The sequence below is a fragment of the Molothrus ater genome, chromosome 9 (assembly GCF_012460135.2).
Source record: "Molothrus ater isolate BHLD 08-10-18 breed brown headed cowbird chromosome 9, BPBGC_Mater_1.1, whole genome shotgun sequence".
In the NCBI taxonomy this organism is placed as follows: Eukaryota; Metazoa; Chordata; class Aves; order Passeriformes; family Icteridae; genus Molothrus; species Molothrus ater.
The window spans coordinates 14,110,909-14,136,781 of record NC_050486.2 but is presented as its reverse complement, the minus strand read 5'-3'; the positions used below and the strand labels follow the sequence as shown (position 1 = coordinate 14,136,781).

The following is a 25,873-nucleotide window of genomic DNA, read 5'->3' as shown; positions in this document are numbered from 1 at the left end:
TGTTAGCATCTGGTAACTGGAGATGGATTCTGCACTGAACTACACAGTAACTATTAACAAATACAGCTGGATTTTACATATGTATCCAACACAGATTCCAACACCCTTATGTCTCTCATGTTTATGTTATGGCAGGCAAGAACTGAGAAACCACTATCAGGTAAATACCTGTCTTTGATTTTGTTTGTTTTCTCCACCGCGTCTATGTCCATTCGGATCTTGTATGTCACGTGTGGTGGGAGACTGCTGGCTGTAGGTTCTAAGTCTGAAAAAACCACAGCAGCCCATAATTTGTTTTCCTCCAGCAGATAAAGGGCTTGACGAGTCAGCTGAGTTTCATCAAGATAACCTTCAAATTTATCCAAGGTCAAACACTACAAATAATTACAAAGAGAAAACTTGCATGGGATTAAAATACTAAGAGATGTACATTAAAGCAAACACCAGTGGTTGAAAACAGAAAAGGAAAGTACATTCAACTGAAACTGTTATTTTCAGCTTTATGATGAAACTATTGTTGACTCTCTCCTCCCTTCTTCAGCCCAGGAAGCGCCTGAGTGAATACTAGACAGCTAAAGGATGACTGATCTGTAAGAAAAGAACATTGGCTGTGGACTTCAGATGAAAAGCATTTTGTCAAGTGAAGCACTAGGAAAAGTCACAGCATACATTTAAATTTAAATGTCTCTTAGGTATTTCAACATTTCTTCCTATGTAACACCAGACAAGTAATTGATTTATCTAACTGGTCATATTATGTCCCTGCTGAATTCTGACATGATTTACCTGCTGACTTAAGTTAATGCGTCATTTTTATTGGCTATCTCAATAAAAAGTATTCTTTCTTGGTCTCTGTCATTACTACAAACTGTATTCTTATCAATGCACATAAAAGACAAAAATTCATCAAAACCCAAGTCTTTATGTTCCTCCATTTAGGTCCTACTTAGCAGACATTGTAAAAAACCCACTGTGAATGCTATAAACTCTAGCATTAGTTGTCTGTAAAATTACAGACTTATGTTTGTATTTTAGCTTCTGCCCCTCAGAATTGGCAAAATATTAACAGAGAGTAGAAGTATTTAAACCCTGATTGACTGGAAAGATACTTTTTGAATTCCTTTGCTTCATAAAATTCCAACAGGCTAACTTGTTTGATCTTATCTCCTTGATCATTTCTTGCAAGCCAATAATTAAAAATTAGTCTACATCAAAGAGCTCATACTGGTACTTGTTATTTAATCTTAAAGACTCCTTTACTTAACCCTTCCCTGTGAGAAATCATGCTATGTTTCCCTTAAAACTTATATTATCACAGATTAATGGATCTATATGAAAATATATTTTTTAAATCACAACAGAACAGTGCTTAAATTGATAACACTATTTTGTGGCTTTATTCTTCCTAGTGTTTGTAGGTGTTCATTTTCCCTTTTGCTTCAGAAAACTAAAATATCTCGAATTTCATATCAGAAAGCAAAATAAGGCAGAAAACTGCGTGTCAGAAGAGAAAGAAAATCAGACCGATGGATCATATTGCATTAATTTTTTGGGATACATTTATCCCACATGGTGTTAACTGAGTTTAGGAATTCAGTTTATTTCTTGCAAAAGTGGCAGTGAGTGCAAAGCAAACCCTTCCTGTGGAACTGTGGAACTTTGCAGGGTCTGGAGGATTACTTGTTGTTTCTTTAGCAGGAGGAATTATTTTCAAGGTACTTATTTCAGCTGCAGAAGAACTCAGACAGTTCTCCAGGGGAATCTGTGAGAATGATACAGGCAAATGATAGTGACAGCAACTGAACTCGTCTAGATTTTCACTGCAGAACAGAGAGTGCCTGGAGTGGGCTGAGGAGCAGCATAGGCTCTTATCCAGGAGTCCAGTAAAGGAAGCAGCAAGTGTTCAAAACACAAAACACAAATGCTTATAGATCTTCTCCATGACTAGAGTGAAACCAAAGCTTGTATAAGAACATAGGGCAAGATGGGAGTGTTGCAATAATTCACACAGTTTGAAAGTGAGAAGACATTTTATATAGTAATCTATGAGCCAAAGCTAGAATTTATTTCTCTTAACATGAATTGCATTCAAAACAAAGGCTGTATGCTCTACCTAGGCTTTTCTTGTCCCCCAGTGAATTTGAACTCAGTTTGTGTCTTCATAAACATCACTATTTCAAAGTTAATTTTTCAACTACTTGGGGAAATTTATTTCAAATCTGCTCCCAGTAATTATTTAACAATTTTAAATGGTCTAATGAAAATGGGAAAACCAAAATCAAAATAAAAATAATAAGAACAGGTTTGGAAAATAAAACCAGAGAATAATAAACATAAAGAAGCGACTGTATAGCTCTCACTGATAGTTTAGCTGTTCTGTGACCTAAGGTAATCACAGGGAAGAACAGGAAATTCGTGGGGTGGTGAGAAGGAGCAGCCACTGCATAATTTGTGGGATTCTCAGTTGTATCACAGTTTGCAGCAGAGACCTGGAGTTGCCAAAGACAGGTGCTGGCAACACACTGTCCTTATTGCATACTATGGAGGTAAGGAGCAGGCTATTCCCCAAAGGGAGCTATTTGTTGCTATTGTGTCTGGCACAGTGGGAAAACATTCTCAAGTGCTTACAACTCTGTGTAAACAGCACACTTTAAAGAACAAGCTCATTACAAAGAACATTAGAACACAAAGACCTATTACCAGGTACAGTAACTGTTCTGGTATTACTGATGTTCCAGCACTGACCTGCTGCACACAATATATTTAGCTCAGTTTGACAAGAAATAATTCTGCTAACATGATACAAAAAGATCATTAAATGAATCAGCAGACCTTTGTGCAAAGCCTTTATTGTTCCTTCTTGTACTAGCTGTAGGAAGGCAGATAAACTTTCAGTTCCTGCCATCTTGATAGGGACAAATGGTCTTTTAGACTGAACTAGATTGAAATTAGGAGTTAGGCTTAGTCCTGTTGCCTGTAACTGGTACCAATTTTCTCTCAAAAATCCTCAGAAGGCACCACTGAAAACAACTTGGTAGAGAAGAGAGGTACAGATTGCAGGAAAGAGACAGACATCTTGTCAGAAGTGACCACAGAACAAGTGGAAACTCCTTCATTGGTTTCAATCAATGGAATTTTGATCAGGTGCTTAAAAACCTGCAAGGGGACATCCAAAGAACTCTTTGTTCCTCTGCTCCTGACCTTGCTGAAATTAGTGGCCTGTTGGTTATTAATACTTACAAAAACCCAATTCTTTGACGTTTTGCATTCACTTTCTGCCTCCCAGCATTGAAATGTGTTCATTCAACCAGCATTTTGAGTAAAGCATTTGAAAACCATCAAATTGAACTTTTTTTAATAATAAGCATTCATGTACTTGTGCCACTGTATTATTCTAAATACATGGATTTGATAATGAGATTCAACTTGAAACAAACAAATATTTTATGATTTTAACTTTCTTGTCTGTTACCACAGACCCAGTACAGCCTAACTGGTTTTAAGATCTCCTCTACAACTATTCCCTGAAGGGGCAGGGCTAAATTTACCTCCAAATACTGACTGAGCAAACGCAGAACTTGGTCTACAGCACTGAAGATGTTCCGCCAGTCAAAGTCCAGCATTCCCTTCTCCCGGCTCCTTGAAGATCCATTGTGCAGGAAGTTGATGATTTGCTCTGCGGTGAAGCCTTCTGCACCCATCTGGCTGTTCAGGAAGTCCCTCACTGTAGGGTGCTTCAGAGAGTCCTGAACAAAAATATGACAGCTTTGTCACCATGACTGTCTTTCCATGCCCTGTTTGGCTAGAAAGGTTTCCATTTCCATAACTCTTTCAACACATCAACAAGGACAAAAGGGTATGCTAAAGAATCAATTTTACAAATGGGTTATTGCATAACTGGATGTGTGAGCTGAAGAATGGATGAAAAGAAATTTTTCCTTGACTATTTATTGCATTATTTCCTTATAAGCAAGAGGATAAATGTTATAAATATCTAATACAATGTAGAAAAATGAGGAAACCAAATGTTTTTTTCTAGTATGAACTGCTTTATAAACTTTAACTTCAGGTAGTAATTGCAGCTGATCAAAGTCAAATCTAAATGATGCAGAAGTAGCAATTTCCCAAAATAAATTTCTGTTTGGCCCGGAAAAAGTATAGTCTTACTGCCTTCTTTGCCTATACAGAATTCAAGAAAATCAAGTTGTCTGTTCTTCGAAGACATTTTGGGGAGGCAGGGAAGCAGCAATTTCTGTCTTTATTAAGAAACCATTAGTCAGATTCTTGACTGCCCAGATCTGAGGTTTTGCTACAGGGATGCTGTAATGCATCTATGACTTGCCTTCAAACCAAGCCCAGCAGCCAACAGCCTTAAAGGCCACAGCATCCTTGCTGCAAAGGCTATGCTTGTGGCCAAACCTTTCCAATTAATTGTCTTCTCCATGAATAAAAATAAAAGATGGTGAAAGGCTGCTCTTACTGAGGATCTTTGATAATTTGTAACATACACGGATCATGTTCATTTGCAGGCTGTTTTGAAAGAAGTACCACAGCTGAGGTCCTACTTCCTCCCAAGCTTTGGTCAACAATTGGAGGCGTTCAAGCTCCTCAAAAGTGAAGTTTGCCTGATTAAAAAAAAAAAAAACAGCAGAAAAGAATGTTAGAAATCTAAGGAGATAGACACAATTTATGATCTATCCAGGATTTGGTGACAGGGGAACCTCTAACTTAGACAGCTGTAGTTTTTACCTTCAAAACTTATCCAACTTGTTCAAATAGCAGAAATTTTAATAACCATCAGAAAAAGAATCTGTAAAATCCAGACAGAATCAAATTCACTTAGGATAAAATTCCGTGGTATATGTAATGGAAAAAACAATTGCACATTAAGCCTAGTTAATTTCAATTTCTTTAAATACTCAGATTTTCGGCAGAATTATTTAGAATTTTCCCATTGACTATCTCTCCCCATTAAGAACTAAAAAGGAAGATGATGATGTGAGTAGATGAATGAATGCAGCTGGAAGGCAGCTGGAAAAGACAAATACTCCTATAGCCATGCTATTAAGACCTGAAATGCTGAGCTGCTGTAAATCTGATGTTTTTCTGCGTGAAATCTGAGCAGCAGTTCTGTGCCTTGTACAGATCTCTGGAGTAGTGAATTGTTGGTTATGAGGTGGCCAAAACCTGGGTCATATGCAACCTTGATTAACTGCTCAGATTAATTTCACCCAACTTCAAGCATTTTGCTGAAGAGTCCAGGTTCCATCCTATTTTAATGAAGTGAAAATTCTTTATGCATTCAAAAGAGAAAATAATAAACCATGATGTTGCTATTGGTTTGCAATATCTCAGTGGTAGTTCTCAATAAGCTTATCTAAGTCTCACAGTTGCTCCATTTAAGTATTTACTGGCACAGAGCTGCTCATGTTCCTACCTCTGTAAAATAAATATTACTATGCTTACTGGTGTAAATGTGGAATCATGCCAACAAAAAGCTGCTTGGGTGAGCTGGACAAACCATGAAGCATGGACCAAGATGCAATGAATCAGTGAAGACCTGTCTCCTATTTTTTAAACAGAGTACCTGTCCTTCCTCTGATGACCATCAGAACAAATGGAGTTTCGAGAAGAAAATCTGATTAGGCTGACTGTCACTGGTGACTGTTTTTCAAAAGATGTTTCTTGGGATACAGTTTTTTAGAAATATACACTTTTGTATTTCAAAACTTACATTTTTTACAATTTCCCGTACAGAAGGTGAATCAGGAGCAAAGAGAATTTTTCCCATCAGCAGGGGCTTCACAGCATGCCAGGCTATTTTGGTTAAAGGGTTTGATTCCAAGTTCTGGATCAATGCATTACAAAAGGGTGCTAAAGACATAAAGAAAGACAGTCTTTATGTAACCCTACTAAAATCCTATCACACATAACATCCTGCAGGGCTTTTTAGTGGCAGTACATACAGTGTGAATCTGAATGAGTTAAAGCACATTCTGCAATGCAGAAGTACAATGACTGAATGGACAGAAAGACTATTAAGTAGATACTGGAGTTGTAAAATATGCTATGGAAATTGGAAAAGCAAACATAAATAACCATTTGAAATTTTATGTTATTTACATGGTATTTCAAATGGAAGGAAACAAGACAGCTCAGAACTGACTGAGCAGTTTGAACTTTATTTGCTTTACTCCTAATGACTTGGCCTCTTTGTATTCTAGCTGATACTAATACAAAACTGTTCCTGTGGGCTTAGATGTTGAACTCCGGAACAGTTCAGAACTGGATCCTACAATAATTTAAAATTAAACATTTTAATGTAACTATTTTTATCTTACCTCTACACTATGAAGTAATTAGTTTACTTGGACAGTATTCAATTAATTTGTTTCCTTGTTGAAGAGAGGGAGTACTGGGCCTCTTTGGAAGTCTCAGGCATAAGTAGAGCCAAGTATTAACACAAACAGTGAAAGGTAGGAGCCTCTGTAAGCAAAGTCCCCAGCTGTACTTTGTGACCATGCAATGATATCTATCATAGCAGAAGGGACACAGAACTACCAGCTATAACATGAGTGGTAGTACAGAAAAAACTGCTGGTGAGCTCAGTGCAGAGAAAAACTAACTAGCAAACAGAAGGGGACATAATAAAAAGACAAAATAACAAACAGTAAAAAATTGGTTCTTCTTTGCATTATATCCTATTACAATAGGAGGAAATAAATAATGAGGAAATAAAAGCAACAAAAATTGGTAAATTGAAATATTTTCTATATAAAATGTAATCATGCTGTAGAACATTACTGCTACAAAATAGATGTACTTTTATGCAGGAAAATAACAGCCACCATGTATCAAATTGACTATTATTGGAAAGGAGAGATTGTTAAATTCCTGTGCCCAAGGCCATCAAACAAATTAGGAGAAAAAATAAAGTTTAGAAAAATACTTTGGAGAAAAGTAATTCCAGAATGCCATACTGTCTTTTCCTGAACCTTCTTCAGGAACATCTCATTCTTCCTGATATCAGTAGCATATAATAGAAGATAAAACAGAGGAACAGTCTTAATTATTATCATGCCTATGATTATGCCTCCATATTAAAAACAAATGGGTATTTCTGTCAGTTGTCAAGTCCTGGGCTTCTCTGCTTCCAGCTATGAAGTAAGTATGGAGTAAAATAATTTTACCTGGCTCTAATTTCCTAAATCAACTGCTTTAAAATGTTATTTGTAAAAGCAACATTCTATGCTAGTACTTGAACATAAGGTGCACCTGTCGAGAGTTTCTTAATGGATTGGTGGGAAAACTTACTAGTTGTATTATCATAAAGATAACCAGATTTCTTCCTTGTTGAGTCAATCCCCAGGAAAGCTTTGTAGTTGTTATCTTCATACCAGTTGAAGGAAAGCACTCTGGATCCACCTCCTTCTGGGTAGCCACAGAAAAGATCTGACAGGGAACTCACCAAGTGGCCCAAGGATTCTGGCCTTCCACCTTGTAGAAATGGTTGCAGAACCCTCAAAAGGTCCTGAACACTTGGCTTCCTGGCCAGCTGCAGTAAGACAAGACTTGGTTAACGGCAGCTCTCAAAGCAAGTAAGTATCTGGTGAGGTCCCAGTTGTGCCCAAATGGTGAAGTGTGAATGCAACCAGAACCTCATCCTTTTCTCTCCTCTGCCCTGGTCACAGGCACCATTTTCAGTTCTTGCTCTTTCATATCTTTTCTGAAGAAAAGAATACACTTCAGAATTCCCAATGCTTACATGTATATTTATTTTGTAATGACAGAAGAATGATTTTTTAAGGAATCAGCTCTTCCCCAACAAGTCTATTTTCTTTCTGGTAAAGCAGGTAACTGGAACGTAAAAACAACAAAAGAGAAAAAGGACTAAGAGATATGCAGAAAAGTGATGTAATCTATTATTAGACCACTTACCTTTTGCACTGCTTGGGAGACATTAGACAGCACCCTCCCCCAAGCCTTCAGGTCAGCACCTGGTGAGTTTCTGTCCAACACAGTGGGAAGCTGTGAATACATAAAAAATAGGGACAACAGTTAAAACAATGAGAAGAAAATCCAAATGGCCTCTCTGTAGCTCAAATTCTTTGAGTTATTCGGAACAATATCTTATAAGCCTGTCTTATGGGGCCACAAATCCAGTACCCATGTGCAAGACACACAGAGGTCTGTGTGAATGTTCTTCCTAATACAAGGCTGAAACAAACACAGGCCACTTAAAATATATCTTGGGATTTGTTCTGTTCATCTAAGCCCATCATGACAAAAGGTGCAAAAATGGAGGACGTATGCAGTAACTGGGACATTTGAGAACCTGCTTCTCACAGAGGCTATTCTTCCAGTGAGATATACAGACTCTTGGTGACTTCCAAATTTAGCTAAGGTTTGATACAGAAGCATTTGCCATGGAGGTAAATAATTTGTAGAACTTTATACTTTGGAAACTTCCTGATTTTGGACAGTCTGGTCCTCAGTGTTTGTCAAACCTGAGAGAAACCATTACTTTCCCAGGCTTCTGCAGACTGACCAAACTGCCTTTTCAGTAGAAGTTAACATTTTATTTATCAATGACTTAAAAGAAACAGGTGACACCATGGTATGCTGTCACATACCACTTTGTTTGCAACACTGCATCCTTCTTTGTCAGCTGTCTAAAGAATCACATATGCACTTGGAGCTGGCACTCTTGTGGCTTTCTCAGGCATTTCTTCTGCTATTACAACAAAATACAAAGCTGGACTTGTAGATAGCTAGACTGTGACACTTATGAGACAAGCCCCTAAAAAGCCTTCCCCAAAAACGCCTACACACCCTGCTGATTGCCTGCCATTCCCTTCAGTCAGTAGGTGGTTAAGAAAGCAGAAGACAGCTGCACTGTGTAGGTACCTGGCAGGGAGTCACAAAGGCGAGAGCTTTTATGGAAAGCTCATGTTAGCGTGTTCTGATCTGTCACTTGACAGTCAGGCAGGAAGAATACATGCAGGGCTTCAAAATACACTTTTCCTTTTCCCCTAAGGGGAACCAGTCTGTGCAAGGATTATACAGGGTTCTTGGAGCACCTGCCATAAGGTCTTTTTGAAACTCTGAGGAACAGGAATTGTAAACCTGTAAAAAATGCTGGGCAGTACATTGTGAATATTCACTTGAAGACCTCAAATACTGAAAATCTATTTTAGAAATACTGTAGTATTAATTCTCTGCTACTTCCAGCAAGCATAAGATATATGAAAACATAAGAAAATATATTTTTAGGAATGGAAAAGAGTGCCTCTCAGAAGCTGATGACAAATTCTTATCAGGGTTGGTAAAATCATATGGGCACAATGACTGACTATCAATGCTACAACAATCAAACAGTGTTTTGCTGGTGTGTCAATTGCAGCTCCTGGTATATTCTATTCCTATTTCTGGGAAAATCAGAGCTGAACAAAATCCATGTTAAATTAATCACAGTGCTACACTGCTGTGGCAGAAGAGTCTGACCAATACTTCCTATGCAACATCAGGAGTTTTTCATATATCCTGCCTGCTCCTATAAAGCAAGTGACAATGTGATGGTTTCATGACATCACATTAAAGGTGAAAAACAGCAAATTAAATTCAGTGTTGAAAAATGCAAAGCATAATCATAGGGAAAACAAACATGAAAGATATATACACAGTGATGGGCATTTAAGTTTGCTATCATGAGGAAAGAGACCTTGGAGCCTTTATTAATAGTTCTCTGAAAGCATCACCTCAGTGTGCAGAATAGAAATTAAATACTAGAAAACAATGCCATTTTATAATTATTTATTTGATATAATTTGTATTTTATTATATACTTTAAAGAAATAATATTAATCCATGCCCATACCTATATATAGAGTGGCATAATATCGCCATACTAAACCAAGGCTGCAGAAGTGGTGAATTCATAGCAAGGTCACAGTAGAAACAGGAACACAAAGAAGGGCAAAGAAAATGAACAGGAGTAAGGAAAAGTTTCTATAGAAAGAGTGATGAAAGCCAGCACAACTTCCTAGTTTGGTTGGTTTGGGTTTTTAAAAATGGCTCACATGGCTACACCAGCTCAAGCTGCACCGTGACTTTGACTGCCATGTAAAATTCTGTCATGCTGGACAGAGCAAAGACAGAATGGGCTGCATTCAGTATTTCAAGAATCCTCATGATTCCCTACATTTTTTGCCACACATTGTTTAGCTACACAGACTGGAAAGACCAGATAATATTTCAACACAAACTTTGAATTAAAAACTGCATTTGAATCTCTTAGTTCTGCTGTATTGTGAATTTTATCTGTTTCATTCCAAAACATACTCAGAACTATCTGGTGTCCTGCTGGTGGTAGGTTAACAATCCCACCTCCATAACCTTACATTTGCAGGGGTAAATAAACTAAGACCACTTGGAAAATTGATGATATATTACCAAAAAAAATAAAAATCTTGAAGGGCAATGAAATTTAAGGGAAAAAAAAGACAACATAAGGCAGCGTTAATTGTGTTAATACTTACCAGCCGGAATAGCTTAAAGAAATCAACATTTGCATACAAGGCATCTTCTACTCTTTGTAGACTGTCCTGGGACAGGGCACACATGGCCTTGTGTACAGAAGGGAGACCTCTTCGGCTGCTGAAGATAATAAAGCGGTCCAGGAGCGCCTCGCTGCAAGCAATGTCCTTCAGAGTCAAGCTAGGGACACCATAGGCGAACTGCAAACAAAACCAGTGTTTTACTTATTGCTATGAAACTTGCATACTGCTCAGGAACAATGAAAAATTTATCAAAAGTGGACAGTTTGATATCAGCCTCTGCTAATATTTTAATGAATGGCAGAGAGATGTGTTCGGCTGAAGCATCAACCCTTGAATCACCTTCACTTGATGCTATGCTAGATCACCTTGCCTTCAGACATATTTTTTGTCTTCTCATTAGTGATTTTCCTTCCATTGCAAAAGTCCCTGTGAGTCATCTTCCCTTCCTCACTGTCATCTAAGCACACCTGAAACCATGCCACCCATCCTTGTGGCTAAGGAGGAATAGCTGCAGCTTGCTTGAAATTATTTTCCCAAGACGAAATGATGGTACTACATCACTCTACCTTTTATGTTCAGGTTAGTTATATTTTTGCTGTTACTTGCTCAAAGAAAAAAAACCAAAAACAATACCTCTCATTCTCAAGCTTGATTTCCCTCAGCATTCTATTTCAGTTATGACTGTTTCACTACAACACTTCCCACAGGCATTATTCACTGTCACTCTGCACAGGCACATAGACAGGATTTACAAAGCCATTCTACATTAAATCACACCCATTTACTGATTACCACTTCTAACATAAACATAGAAAAGAAAAAGCCCAAATTCTTTCTCTTTAGTGTTCAACTAATGAGAACGCATTAGTTTATAGTTAAACCAATGTAAATGCAGAATAACTCTATAGAAATGAGTAGATTTACATGGGATTTACATTGCTGTTACGGAATCTCTGTAGTCTATGAACAAATTCTACTTACTTTATAATATACAGAGTACATGGAAATATAATAAAAAGTAGCCCTGGAAATTGCTTATAAGCTAATGTTCCCATCCTCTGTCCATCTCCTTTCACAGTGCAAATTTAAGGAAAACACTACTCAGAACACTGTGATAACTGTAAATGAATGCTGTGTTTGAGATGAACACAGACTTTCAGACAAGCAAAAACTATGCACTGACACAATATCATTAGACTAAATGAATTTAATAAGAAATTATTAAATTTCTTATTAGAAATTGTCAAAATCTACCCAGGAAAATAATTTTCTCTAGAAAAATCATCTGCTGAGCATTCCAGTCTTTAAGACATATGGATTGAAAAAACACACCACACCTATACCAGGTCAGACATAGATGTATTTACTTCTTATCTAAGCAAATTGGGAAATACATTAGTATCAAAATTTTGTATGTGAAAACCATTGTATTTTATCTGCCATGACTGCCCTGAGCTCCAGCTTATGGAGCAGCAGTTGACAAAAAAAGAAAGGCCTCTGAATTACACACAGATTGTATTTTGGAATGATGATGCAAAAAAGGGATGTGAATTTCTAGAAGTATCTGAGAGGCACTATCATCACTACAGCTGTACTGCTATAAAGGCGTTATTAACACAAGTTTGACAGTGCGGAGAAAGGCACAATGCAAAAGAAGGAATTCAACTGACAGATCCAGCCTGTCTTTTAAAAAACCTGCAAAACCACACATCCCTGCCCCCCCTCAAATTGGAACATTCGAATTGGAATTAAGTTATTTTATGCCAGTGAAATAATTAGCATATTTGCTGGGTCACTTATGTCCTGGGGATGTGTGTGGTAAGTACAGCATTTTTTAAGCATACACGCCTCATTTAGTGCGGTCCTCATCAGGCAGGGTCAACTGCAATGAAACTGGGCTGCACAGGGAGGCAGCCTGGGAACCTTGATTTGACTTGTGAAATAAGGAAATGGTGACATTAACATCACTAAGAAGGATAAACACCGGAAAAAAAAAAAAAAAAGGAGTTTTTATTTACAAACTGTAACTGCATTTCAATAATGTTCATGAACAGATGGGATTAGAAAAACACCAAACCTCCACCCTTCCAATTTTTCCAGCAGGCTGTGCTGCTGCCAATCTTTCCTGAACTTCTTATTGTTGTGCTTTAACATCAGTTTCTTATCTTTATCTTAGAATGACTCAAAAAACAGGCTCTCAGAGGGAAACTTCAATACTTTTTTTTTTAATCAATGTGTCACTGTTTAGCCAAAGCTGGCAAGATGAAGTCCAAATTATTTTTTCAGCTAGTTGGCTGTTTGATCAGGTTTAGCTTTCAGCTCTGTGTGTCATTTCCTGACTCCCAGGCGGCTCAGACCTAGATCTCCAGCCAGCTGTTGGCAACAGTCAGGCTTTTGTAAACAAGTTGCTTTCAGGTTGATCAGCTCTGTGCCATCAGCAGCAGGGGGAAGGGGTGTACAGAAATAAGCAGGCTAACAGAGGGCAGACAGCATGAAGAACTGGAGATGAACTATCACAGTTGAGAATTAAGATAACCATAGATCTAGAGTCTAGTCATGGCTCTGAAACTTCCACCTCAACCATGCATAAGCCCAGCATAAGCAACTTGCTTATCAAGAAGGACTATTGGAATGAAGCAAATCATCTCCCACAGAAAATGCAGTGTTCAATTCCCACTGAAAATAATTCTCTTGCTGTCTCTTTAAAATGATGAGATTGGTTTTTCACCTGCATCATTTTCACCTGAAAGAAGTATTCACAGCACTTTCTTTTCTCATAGCTGTAAATCAGCTCTGGTGAGATGATCTTGTATCCCTGCAATTACTGCTAACAAGGAAACTGCATGGAGGGCAGCAAAAGTGGTATTTAACACCAGATCTCCTTTAGCTTCCTCTAACCAATACTCAATTTCTTTAATTTCCAGCATAAAGAGAACTACATCTCTTTCTACATAAGCACAGAAAACACAGCAGAAAGACACCACATTCCAGCAGGTTTCAATAATTATTTTTTGGTGATGATGTTGAAAATGTCAGTCCTGCATACACTGGCAAGCAGAATTTTTAGCAGGAGATGAATGAATGCCACTGGGGAGCTAATAGAGTCTAACACAGCAGCACTAAGTTTTCCTGACACAGCAGACCTCTGGTGCAGAAGAGGTATGGGACAAGATAGGAAAAGAGAAACCCAGCAAGATATCTGTATATATTCTCTTTGTCACAAGCAGCAAGAAAGCAAATTTTCAACATCTCAGCCGACATGGAAGTGTGAAAATGCATAGGATTTATCAATTTACACTGGCTTTGGTATGATCTGGTGGTATTGCTTCATGATAAAGTGAGGACAGGGGAGGGCTTCACTAGGTACCAATCAAGAATTCAGCAAATAAGTAATTTGGCTACTGGTCACACCAACTGAAACCTGTGATGCACAAAAGGAACTGCATGAAAAGTCATGAATGCCCTCCTTCCTTCTCCCCACACACAGTTTTAGAATTTGCATTTTATGTGGCAGAGAAACAGAGGAATTGTGTCTTTCAGCCTCAATTATTCACTTGCTTCCACCCACACTAATGCAGTGTAGAAATTGTTCCAGAATTCCGATCCAGCAACATTCATTCATTAATATAGCATTCCTCAGAGAGCTCCCAGCTATCATGCAGAAGCATATACAGCATGTACATGCAGAAGCAGAGACAGCCTGGACTTGGTCAAACATAGTTCCTTGCTTAGCTGCTTCAGGAGGGATTTGACCTGCATTTTTCATACTGAATTTTTTAAGCAGATTTATTTTTCAATCAGAATCTAAGAAAGTGGGTCTGTTTCTCCACTTTCACCTATTCATGTAAGACAATACCAAAAAGCTACCATGCTGACATTAGGGCAGAGAAATTAAAAATTAAGAACCTCCAATAGTTTTTCTCTCATCAGGACTATTATCTCAAAAGGATGCACAGCTTCCTTATGTTTTTGAGTCAAGTCTTCAGTAATGGGGATGGATGCAGTACTTGCCAGTACTGTTTCTTGATGCTCATTATTTGGGTGCAACAACAGGATTTTGCTGTTTATTTAAAATGATTTGTTAATATTTAATGTATTCTCAAAATGTTTTTTAAAGACAAACCAAACATCTCTTCCTCTAGATTCACAAAAAACAAATGGAGAAATTGTACAAACAACCCATAAGGCATCAGTTATTCTGGGCCCGAGGCCTTCGCTGAGGCTACTTTGCACGTAGAGCCAGGAGATTGGTTCCTCACAGGTAACGACCTGGTAGCTGTTAAACTCTACCCACCTGTTCAGGGCGCACTTGAGCATTAAGGAGCTGGTAAACAACATAATCTGTGAGGCCAATATTTTCTAGCAAGAAGGAAGTGAGGGTCTCCCCATCTTTCAAAACGTCAAGAATTCGTATTCCTCTTCCTGGATGAAAAAAGAATGCACAGATCAGTGAGATACCAAACAAAGGAAGTTAAAGAACAGCTCATATCCTGGCTTAAACCTGCAAAAAGAATGTGCTTTGGCTCTTATACCTAGTCATGACTAACTGGGGCTAAAATTATTTTTGCAACTCAAAATCAATTTAATCCTTTGTTGGGAAATGATAATCAAAAAATGCTGAGTGTTCTGGCTCTGCATATCTGATCTCTCAAAGATGTTTCAGACTAGGGCTACAGCAATGGACACATTGAAAGCAGCCCTGACTGCATCTGAAACTGTCTGATTTTTTCTGACGTAATGCTTTATTTTAAAGGTTCAGATTCAAGTATGCTACAGTTCTTAGTGTCCTTTCTTCTGAGCCTTGTGTAAATAACTTCAGTCAACCCTTTACATTTACACTAATTTATCACTGTTGTCAATCAATTTTAGTTAGTTAACCTTATTCTCCAGCATTGCAAATGTGACCCTTGAAAATCTTGCATGAGAAATAACTCAACTTCTTTGGAGAAGCATAAAGTTGTAGCTTATGCTTCATAATAAACTAGATTAACAACTATATTAAACAAGATTAACAACTACTCTTCAGGCAAACCAGTGAGACCACCCACTGATAAATTAGTCACATGTAAGATGTTAAATTAGTCACATGTAAGAGGCCACCAATTTCCCTGCTACTGTCTGTAACAATACTCAAAGTACTGCTGTTCCTAAAGTCAAACAGTTCCAATCTTTTAAAACTTGTCTCTGTTACAAATCTTATCAGTGAGAACTCTGCCTCAGCATGGTGCAAGAGAAAAGCTTGGAAACCTAATGTTGCTCATGTTCATCAAATATTTATTACAACTTTACTAAATTATACCTTTATTAAAGGTAATACACACAGCATCCACAGACTTTGGTGAAGAATGCTTGAATAGCTCTAATTCTTCTAGTCTTTAGAACAGGCAATGGAAACTGACAGGAGCAGTGCGTATCCTACTGACATAGGGAATGGAACTTTCAACATTTCTAATAAACATGCGCTCCATTCTGTGAGCTGAGTCTTATCAAAGTTTGCCAACTAACTTCCACAATTCCATCTGCACTAAGCATATTCTGGCCTGAGGCTACAGGGTCTGAGAACTTCTTCAATTGTTTCTCCACATATTTATTCAAGCAGTAAACACTGAAAACAATAGCAAGGGTCTGTCCCTCATATTCTTACTGATGCCTTTCCTGGCATCCAGGCAGTGTGGAGGAAAAAGCACACCACAAGAAAACATCTCATCGAAAGTGTCAGAGCAAAGGGAGACCAGGACAAGGAAGGAGGACTCAAGAGGCAGGTCTGATTTCAGGAGTCAGAAGAAGGCGCAATCACAACTCTGGCATTTGCAAATTTTTCCTTGCTCAACATTGCAGCTATTCAATTAAGATTGTTACTTAAAGGTGATAGTAGTAAGCTGTAAACACAGACAGCTTAAATAGCCAATCTTTCAGTAACTTTTGCTGTATGAAGAAAGATGGTAATTCCTATTTTATTTAGTTAAGCTTCAGAACTGACTTTTTTTACTGTTTTATATAATAGGAAATTCCAAATTTCTATTTTTTTAAAAGTAAAACACATCTAAAACCTCCACAGATTCTGAAGGAGTGTTAACATTTCATATCACAGGATTCGTGGGAATGTACTCTGTATTTCATGAGTAAAGTTGATATGGAATGTAAAGGCAACTTCCTAAACCACGGGGTGTGGCCCCTTAGCAATACACAGCAAACCCATGGCATGACATGCTTTTCCTCCCCTCTAAATAGTCATGTTTGATTTCTATGGCTGGGTACAAACAACAGCTCAGATTATACTCGAGTTCTTGTTTACATTCTGGGGCATTTGGTTGTCTCACTGTTATTCACAAGGAGATAATCCCTTTTTTACTTCTAGTTATAAACCTCTGATAGGATAGTGGACCATGTATATCAGATGGTTTATACACATCCTGTTAAAAATATATGGGGAGTGACTAATTTTAATAAGAATGCTATTCCGGTGACAAAGGATTTGAGCATGGGACAGATCAATTCACAAAGCCAGACCATTTTTAAACCTTTAGTTTTAGGAGTACCCTTTTCAAATTCTATACTTCAAGTCCAAAAATTTTACAATTATACCATTCCCTATTTTCCCCAGGACTGTGTTTTGAGTTTGGCAAATTGCTTTGAATAAAAATTAATGCAATGATTTTGCAATTCTGTTTATAAGTGTTCAATGCTTTCTTAACATATCATGATGAGTTTCCTTCTTCACTGTTTCAAACCTGTTTTAGCTAAGACTGTAACCAAGTACCTCTAAGCACTTCTCTGGGTTATGCTCCTGGCATATATTCAGACATGTTCCTAATTTTCCATTCCTCTGCATCTTCCAGTGAACTTTCTCACTGCTTTTGCTTTTACTTTAATGATAATTAATGACATTTCTTAAGCCATGTTTTACTTTGTGTGGTGAGATATCCATGCTTTTCGAGTTTTGTCTACTATCATTTAAGAAGGTTGTAGTAGGAGATGACTGCCTCTCTCCTTTCCCTTAAATGACAGGTGTTTGTCACGGAACAGATTTTAACTTACCCTAACAGTAAGCAGAGCAACAGCTACATGTGAAATATATTATAATGCTGCCAGCCTTCAAAGTAACTACTATCCAACTCTCAGAAGGAAAAATTAAATAGTCTAAAGGATATAGGTACAACAATTACCTGCAATTCTTTCAGGATTAGTTCTCATTGTTTCCATAAACTGAGTCATAATGATCAGCTCTTCCCAGATTCTTCCGAGGTCATGGATTTCAGGGGTTTCCAGTAAAAGCTCCTGAGCATCCTTATATACCCTTGCAAGGCTAAAAGGAGAAATAATGAAGAAACAGTAATTTAAGAGTGATGACTCTTGAGAACCTTTCAAGTCAAAAAAAACCCAAAACCAAACAAATGGAAGAGAAGAGAAGAGAAGAGAAGAGAAGAGAAGAGAAGAGAAGAGAAGAGAAGAGAAGAGAAGAGAAGAGAAGAGAAGAGAAGAAGAAATGTTGACTGTCTGTATTAGGGATGAGGAAAAAAAACAAGTTGTTTTGTCCTCAGTTTCAGATAGTTTGGGGTTCAGTTAGATTTGAAATTCCACAGAAGTTTTAAGAGGGCTACTGGTGTTGCAGAAGATTGGCCATTAATATATTTTTTCGTTAGCCATGCTGGTCCTTCTGGAGACACAGAACCTTCCCCGGACAACTTGTGTCTCACAATTATAGTGCAAATCTGCCCTGGCTCTAGCCCAGGCCCACCTCCAGCAGCTGAATGGAGCACTCTGGGCACATGCTCAGCCTAGCAAATGACACGGAGTCATTCACAAACAGAAACATCCTTCACCTCACACATCAGTCTCCTCCAATTTGTTTGGCCCCTTCAGAATATTTCTTCTAGGAGGAGCAGGAAAACACAAGTAACAAATAGTCACAGGCAGCTGTTCAGCTACTGGTTCTGGGTTAGAACATGCAGATCAAGCAAGGATGCAACCAGACCCTCTGTTTATGAACAAGCATAAGAAATTCTAACTATCAGGCAAGGCCATTACACTCCTTTAACAGTATTATGTTTTTCCATGCATGCAATAGAGTATCTCAGTCCCCATGACTCATTTTAGCTTACAGGAAACAACAAACAGGAAGGACCAAATTATTTCAGAGAACACAATGAATTTACTTCTGCTGTAGTGCACTGGATTCATTGGGACTGACAAAGCCACAGTTTGCTCTGTAATAAGCAACCTATAAAAGCTAGAATGTACAGAAACCAGAACCCTCTAGCTTCACTGTGTGTTTGACTGTACCCCACCAAAAATGTTCAGCTGACTATTTTAAATCCTGTTCACCAGGAACAAAAGGTCAAATGGTAAGTTAAGTCCACATTACAGACTTTCACATGACAGGGGCTTCAGTGGCCTTCAGATTATTAGCTCATGAATTTTAATCACTGGATGCTCTAAAGTGGACTCTGCAACAGGGAGATTTGAAGCATTTTTATATTTAGGCTGACAGGGTTTTTTTCACTCCAAGGGTCCTTGTCTGCTATACTTTCTTTCATGACTCAGCTGTAATGAACAATGCAATAAAACTCCCACAGCCCTTTTTCAGTAATAGTCTGGAAATCTCCCATCCTCCTATTTTGCAAACAAGCTTAGTATCTGAAGGTTATGTGCTGATTAAAGTCTCACAAGTACATAGCCAAAACAGGTGCCACATAAGAAGTGGCAGTGCAGGTTCTTATTTGCTGCTACTTCATCAGAGCTCTCATTCAGAAGGGACAACTCTAGTGATGAGAAAAGAATGCCTAGGTATTCTATGCTCTTTTATCAAAAGACATTGAGTAAGTAAATTCTTATGGATTTTATTAAGTGAACACGTGTTCCCTAGAGACATGCACTCAAGTCTCTCTCTAAAAGGCCTAAACCTACCATTATGAGCTGTTTCAACTTTGCTGACCATTTGCGGCATGAAACCAAAGTGCTAGAACTGAAAATTTTTGTCTTCCACTGTTTGCACACTCGTATATTATTATCTTCCCTATTCATTCACCCCACAGAACAATTCTTTAAAATATTTCTTGGCGTGGTGAGACACCTTTCTAAGCAAGGTGAGGATACTCCAGCCTTTCTCCCCACATCATTCATGCCCATGACTGCCCAACAGGTGCCCAGAGCAAGCCATTAGCAGTTCCCTAGCAGGCCTGTACTGCTGCAACCCAGCCTCACACACAGAGCTCTGCTTACATGGAATTTTTGTAGTTGGACACTACACCTGGAGCCTCTCCATGGGTTGGGCTGCGGAAACAGGGATTGTTCATGTTGCAGAAGATGCCATGTAGCCATGGCAGTGTTCCTGCTGATGGCATTGCCTTGTTTGGGAAGTGACCTAGAGTACCAAAATACAAAATAGAAATTGTTAGGCGTCTTTTCCAATGCAGCCTTTGGGAATATAAATAGCACGATGAGTTGGCTCTCTACAGAAGGAATGTGACAGGAATCACATAGGTTTTTCCTTAACTGAGAAAAAAGAAGCCACCAATAGAGCAATATGGCTATTTTCAACAGAAACTAATTCTGAGTAATGTGAATGCCTTTTTAAAGAGGTAGTGAGGTAGTACTTTCTCAGTAACAGAATTATGGAAATCCAAAACTAGATAGCACCTTGAAACCCCACGTAAGTCTGACCAGAAAGCATCTCAGAGGAAAACATTTTTGACATTTTGACATTTTTTCTATGTCTTCACTGCTAGGTCTTACACTCACTACATGGCTACAAATAACTAAGCTATTTGAACTGAAGTCTGTTCTTTCACCATTGGATGGTAACACTCCACAAACAGGTCCCAATACCTCTGTCTGAGAACACCTGGCCATTACTTATGACAAGTCAGATCATGATAACCTCTGAAACATTCTTACATTCATGTTGGCGATACAGTGGATTAGCTTTCCTCAGCCAGACAAGTGCAAGAAACAATGACAGAGGCCATAAAAGCTCCACTAGAAAACGAAGCTGGAAAAAAAGGAAAAAGTAAATTAAAAATAAATTTTACAAATAGACCACCATAGAGTCACTAGATGGCTAAAGGCATGAGACCTCCTCTCACAGCAGAAATGCCCAGTGCAGCACGTGCCCACAGCATTTGAGAAGGAAACCCAAAAGAGGATTTCATCAGAATGCCATGAAGCATCACTATGAATTCAGTGCTCAGTGGCTTCTCTGCCTCTTCTAAAGAAATACCTAAACATCCTGACTGAGGTGAAAAGAGGCAGGAGGTAGTGCATGACTCTACAACAAGGATTAGATATAAATGACAGATGGATTCTTTTAATCCACACTTTGACACTGCTGGGCTCATTAGCAGGCTGTCAGTACACTCTGCTTACCCAAAAGTAAAAGACTGCAGCATAAGCTTTACATACTTTGACCTTTACTTTAGCTTCTTTTTGTCATTATTAATTTCAATGCTATTAATTTCCTAATACCTGTAGAAATGTATGTATTAAGATCAAACACCTTATTCAATAACACAGAAGACCCCATCAAAAGCCCCTTTATTGTCCAGACCTTTCAATAAACTTAGAACAGTCACCAGCTCCTGTGTCATGCCAGAAAATCAAGGGCACTGCTTTACCACAGAGCAACATCCTGCCTGGTTTTGAGTCTGTTTCCTCCACTCCTGTGTTTCAGTTTGTTTTACTGCCTCTGTGTGTTTTGGCAGAGGTCTGAAACTACAATCCTTTGATCCTGTAACACAGGCCTTGGGCTCTGAGGAACAGCAATGGGATTTTTGTGTCCAGACACATGGCACTTTTTTGCTCCTCCCTGTAACAGCCAGGACAAAATATCTTCAGAATCAGGGTTGTAGTACAGAAAAACCCTCCTTGTTTCTTTGCCTTTGCTCCCTCCTCCCCAACCAGGTACCAAATACGTGATAATAATGCACATAGCAGCAGAGCCAATGACAAGATGGGTCACATGTGAATGTTGTTTTGGGCAAAAGGCACTCCACAGCATCATTAAGAACAGGTTTTTTGGAGCTGCCCTGTTTATCCACTCTAATTTTGTCTAACAGCTTTAGTTAAGCACAATATATTCTCACAGCAAAAGGGTAGAAAGCTTTACACCAGGCAACAATTTTCTATTTCACAGTTTTCTTCTTAAGGGTTTCCTTTCTAAAACAGAACAATAATAAAAAACCCACCCAGCACCACCTAGGAAGTTATGCATGCCTGATCTTTTTAAAAGCAGACAAAATCTTACCAGCAGCAAAGGGCAAATGACACATTTATTAGAGAGGGAAACCTGACAGCTGTTGTGCACAGCTCTGAATACCCTTCCCAGCAGGGTCCACAAGGTCTGATCAATATCCATTGCCATCCATTTGGGACAAGCACTAAACACTCAAATGCAGAGGGGCAAGAACTGGTGAGACTCCTTGGTCCACCTTTGCTGCAGAGTAAATATGTGTTAATGCTCAGATGTTGATTCTTTCTTCACCCCCAGGAAATACAAAATCCTCAGACTTGAATTTGGTAGCTCCTTTCTGTCTGAGTTAACTAGTTTGGAAAAGATCAAAGTCTGAAGCTCAAGGGAAGCTTGCTTTCAACTTGGTACACAATGTGTTGTGTGGTAAGGACGGACCAGTGCTGTCAGACCTCTGACTTTTTCCTGTGGACCTTATCCAGAGGACAAAAAGGTGTCTCAGAATTCACTAGAAGTATCAGAAAGCAGCCCATAATCCTGCAGAACCACATGATAAATAGCCAGAAATCCCAGCAAGATGCACAGAGAAATGTAATATCCAGACAGAGCTGTAACGGAGCAAGCACAGTTATAAGACCACATAAATGTGAGAAGCTTAAATTGGCTATGGATCAACTGTAGACTCTGCAATGAAGTCTTGCTGTAAGACAAAGTATCATAAGATCTAAGAGGATTTGAAAGTACTTAAAATACTTCTGGCTTTTGCCTTACATATGTCATTCAGCCATACTAAAAAAGACACAATCTGTGTGAACTGTAAGGTCCTAACTAGAATCACATCTAAGAACAGCTAAGTGTGAAGAGCAAATCTAAAATTAGGACTCAAACCCTTCTGAGCTGAATGATGCTCAGTATGTTTTCTAACAACAGATCTTTTTATGTGAAAACATATAAATATTACCAACCACAGCTCTTCTGGTACATAATTTTATTTGTCAAAGAAAATCCCAACATGGCTATTCTATGTTTGGTCTGTAAGAGCAGCTTTGTAAACTGCACCAGACAAGATGCCAGACAACAGGCCCCTACAAAGATCACATGGGATTCTTTGAGGGACTTGAGAGTTTTACATGCTGATAAATGTACCAGTGGAGTGCATGGTTCAAACCTGAAATCCAAAGACTAATACTTTACCTTTTGTCTTTTCCGAAGGATCCAGTTCTTCCAGAGCAGAAGTCTGACTTGCCTGAAGAAGTTCATTCTTCTGCATCAATACTTCTGGTTAACCTGTGGCAAAGGATGCATTGCCATTTCTCAGCTGACATCAGAAACAGACCTTAGAGCAAAATAACAGCTTTCTCTTCTTATTTTAAGATTATGTTATCATAGAGATCAGTTCCTTTCATTGTCTGCACCATTTAATTTTGCACTTTTCATACACTATCATGCATGAAAAATCGTGAGTTTCCTTTGTTTGGAGGCTACTTCCTGTGACACATTTATCAGCACTGAAAAGCAGTAGAGAGGAAGAACATCTCTTAAGAATAAAAAAAGTCATGAACATTGAATCTGGCTATTAACTTGGACTTGCATGTAATGAAGGCAGTTAATTGTTGCATCATTTATCACAACAAATCTTTTTTACTACTTTAAGTAGAGCAAAACACTATAATAAAACAGCACAGTAGAACCATGTTAAAGAATAGTACCTAGTTATAATGTCTGGAGAACTCAACTTGGTCTGAGGAGGTACATGAACTTCTCGAGTGATAAGTCATGGTGGAGATCTATCTTCACTCTTTACAGGCAGCACCCTGCTCATAAAATCAGTGTTGGATTGGGATGGCTGTGATCAGAAAGAGAGTAGGCACTGAAAGAAATTCAATTTCCAAAAAAGAAGTTCATTTACATATATAACAACACTCCTCTAAAATCAGAAAAAGACCACTACACTTAAGGACTGAGTGAACAATGAATTCCCTATAGATTTTCATCTGTAAAGGGCATTTGAAACAGCAATGCAGCAAAACCTCCTACCAGTGCTCATGCTGGGCAATGACTCCATATAAGCACTATCACAGTTTCCCTGTGATTGTTCTTCCAGGTAGAAGCTGAACAACAACCCAGTTTTCATTATTAAAAAAAGAATTTAAAAGCATGTGGCAGTGCTTACCCTTTTCTATCCCCTTCAGAGGGCTTTAGGGACACCTTTGAAAATCCTCCACAAAACTGCTATACAGAATTTAACAGTCTGTAGATTTCCCCCAGCCCACTACAGCTCTGAAAGCAGAGCACTGCACTCTGCACCTTCCCCAGCACCATCACTTGGCCTTTGAGTGTCACACAGGGGCCACCTAAGCCACCCACTTCAACCTGGCATCTGGCACAAATTATAACAAAGCACAGGATCAGGCCATCCCTATGTGCCGAAAGGTGAGCCAGCAGGGAAGAAGACCAGCCTTGGCTGAACAGGGCACTTTCACTGGAAGTCAGGGAAAAATACAGAGTTTACAACCTTTGGAAGAAGGGGCAGCCAACTCAGGAAGAGTGCAAGGACGTTGTTAGGTCACATAGAGAGAAAATTAGAATGGCAAAAGCTCAGCTAGAACTCAAACTGACAACCGCTGTGAAAAATAATAAAAAGTGTTTTTATAAATGCATAAACAACAAAATGACGGCCAAAGGAAATCTCCATTATTTACTGCATGCAGAGAGAAACACTGTAACCAAGGATGAGGAAAAGCCCTTGGTATTTAATGCCTTCTTTGCCTCAGTCTTCAACACAAAGATTGGTTATCCTCAGAGCAACCACTCCCCTGAGCTGGGATGGGGAGCAGAAAATTTCCCCTGCAATCTATTAGGCCATAGTTAGTGACCTGCTGTGCACTTAGACACTCACAAGTCTATGAAGTAGGATGGGATCCACTCAGGGGTGCTGAAGGAACTGGCAAAAGAGCTCACCAGGGCTCCCTCCATCATTTATCATTCATCCTGGTAAACCAGGGAGTCCCAGATGACTGGAGATTGGCTGGTGTGACAACCATTTGCCAAATGGTCACAACAAACCCAGGCAGTACTATGGACAGGGGGAAGAGTGTCTGGAAAACTGCCCAGTGGGAAAAAGCCTGGGGGTGCTGGCTGACAGCTGCTGAACATGAGCCAGGTGTGCCCAGGTGGCCAAGAAGGCCAGGGGCATCCTGGCCTGTATCAGGAGCAGTGTGGCCAGCAGAAGCAGGGCAGTGATTGTGCCCCTGTACTGGGCACTGGTGAGGGCACAGCTGGAGAGCCATGCCCAGCTGTGGGCCCATCACCTCAGGGGAGGCACTGAGGGGCTGGAGCCAGCCTGGAGAGAGGCAGCAGAGCTGGGGAAGGAGCTGGAGAGTGAGTCCTGTGAGGAGTGGCTGAGGGAGCTGGGGTTTGGTCTGGAGAGGAGGCGGCTCAGGGCAGAATTTACCATTCTCTACAACTGCCCACAAGGAGGGTTTAGCAAGATGGGGGTTGGCATCTTCTCCCAGGCAAGCAGTGATAGGACAAGAGGGCATGGCCTCAAGCTGTGCCAGAGAAGGTCAGGCTGGACATCAGGAGGGATTTTTTTCTCTGAAAGGGTTGCTCAGGGACAGTGGAATCACTGTCCCTGGAAGTGTTCAAGAAATGACTGAACACGGCACTTAGTGCTATGGTTTAGTTGATGTGGTGGTTTTGGTCAAAAGTTGGGCTTGATCTTGGAGGTCCTTTCTAACTTCAATGATTCTATTCTATGGTTCTATGGCAACCTCCTCTTGTAAAAAGTGGCTTTGATCTAATTTCTATTGAGCCTATGTTCATATCACAGGTAAGACACAGCCTGCTTCAATCTAGACAGAGAAACAAAGCTTCATAAAGCCACAGATAGAAGCTAACTCTGACTAATGGCAGTGCAAAGCAGAGAAACCAGCACTGCTGCTGCTTCTCAGCTGCAGACCAGGTTTGAGCCCTACCACAATGTGTGAGACAAACAGGTAATTTAATTGTTTTATCCAGCAAACAAGCATTTCATCTCTGAAATCCTAAGGCAAGTTATTTTAAGAAAATGGATCTCTTTTTGCTATCCACATGTTTTCAGAGACAGCTCTAACAGATTAAATTAATC

General features: G+C 39.2%; 1 protein-coding gene across 1 annotated transcript in view; it reads right to left on the bottom strand.

Annotated features, from left to right (window-relative positions):
- ABCA4 (ATP binding cassette subfamily A member 4) overlaps nt 1-23,004 on the bottom strand; it is a 61,163-nt gene extending 38,159 nt beyond the window's left edge. Inside the window, exons 1-12 of the mRNA XM_036387811.1 lie at nt 22,939-23,004; nt 20,457-20,550; nt 19,782-19,923; nt 17,726-17,865; nt 14,854-14,981; nt 10,539-10,736; nt 7,939-8,028; nt 7,315-7,555; nt 5,735-5,874; nt 4,509-4,625; nt 3,549-3,746; nt 169-374 (exon numbers count right to left, since the gene is read on the bottom strand). Coding sequence (XP_036243704.1) covers nt 169-374; nt 3,549-3,746; nt 4,509-4,625; nt 5,735-5,874; nt 7,315-7,555; nt 7,939-8,028; nt 10,539-10,736; nt 14,854-14,981; nt 17,726-17,865; nt 19,782-19,923; nt 20,457-20,550; nt 22,939-23,004 — 1,760 coding nt within the window. The remainder of the gene's footprint in view (nt 1-168; nt 375-3,548; nt 3,747-4,508; nt 4,626-5,734; nt 5,875-7,314; nt 7,556-7,938; nt 8,029-10,538; nt 10,737-14,853; nt 14,982-17,725; nt 17,866-19,781; nt 19,924-20,456; nt 20,551-22,938) is intronic.
- Nucleotides 23,005-25,873: the final 2,869 nt, after the last annotated feature.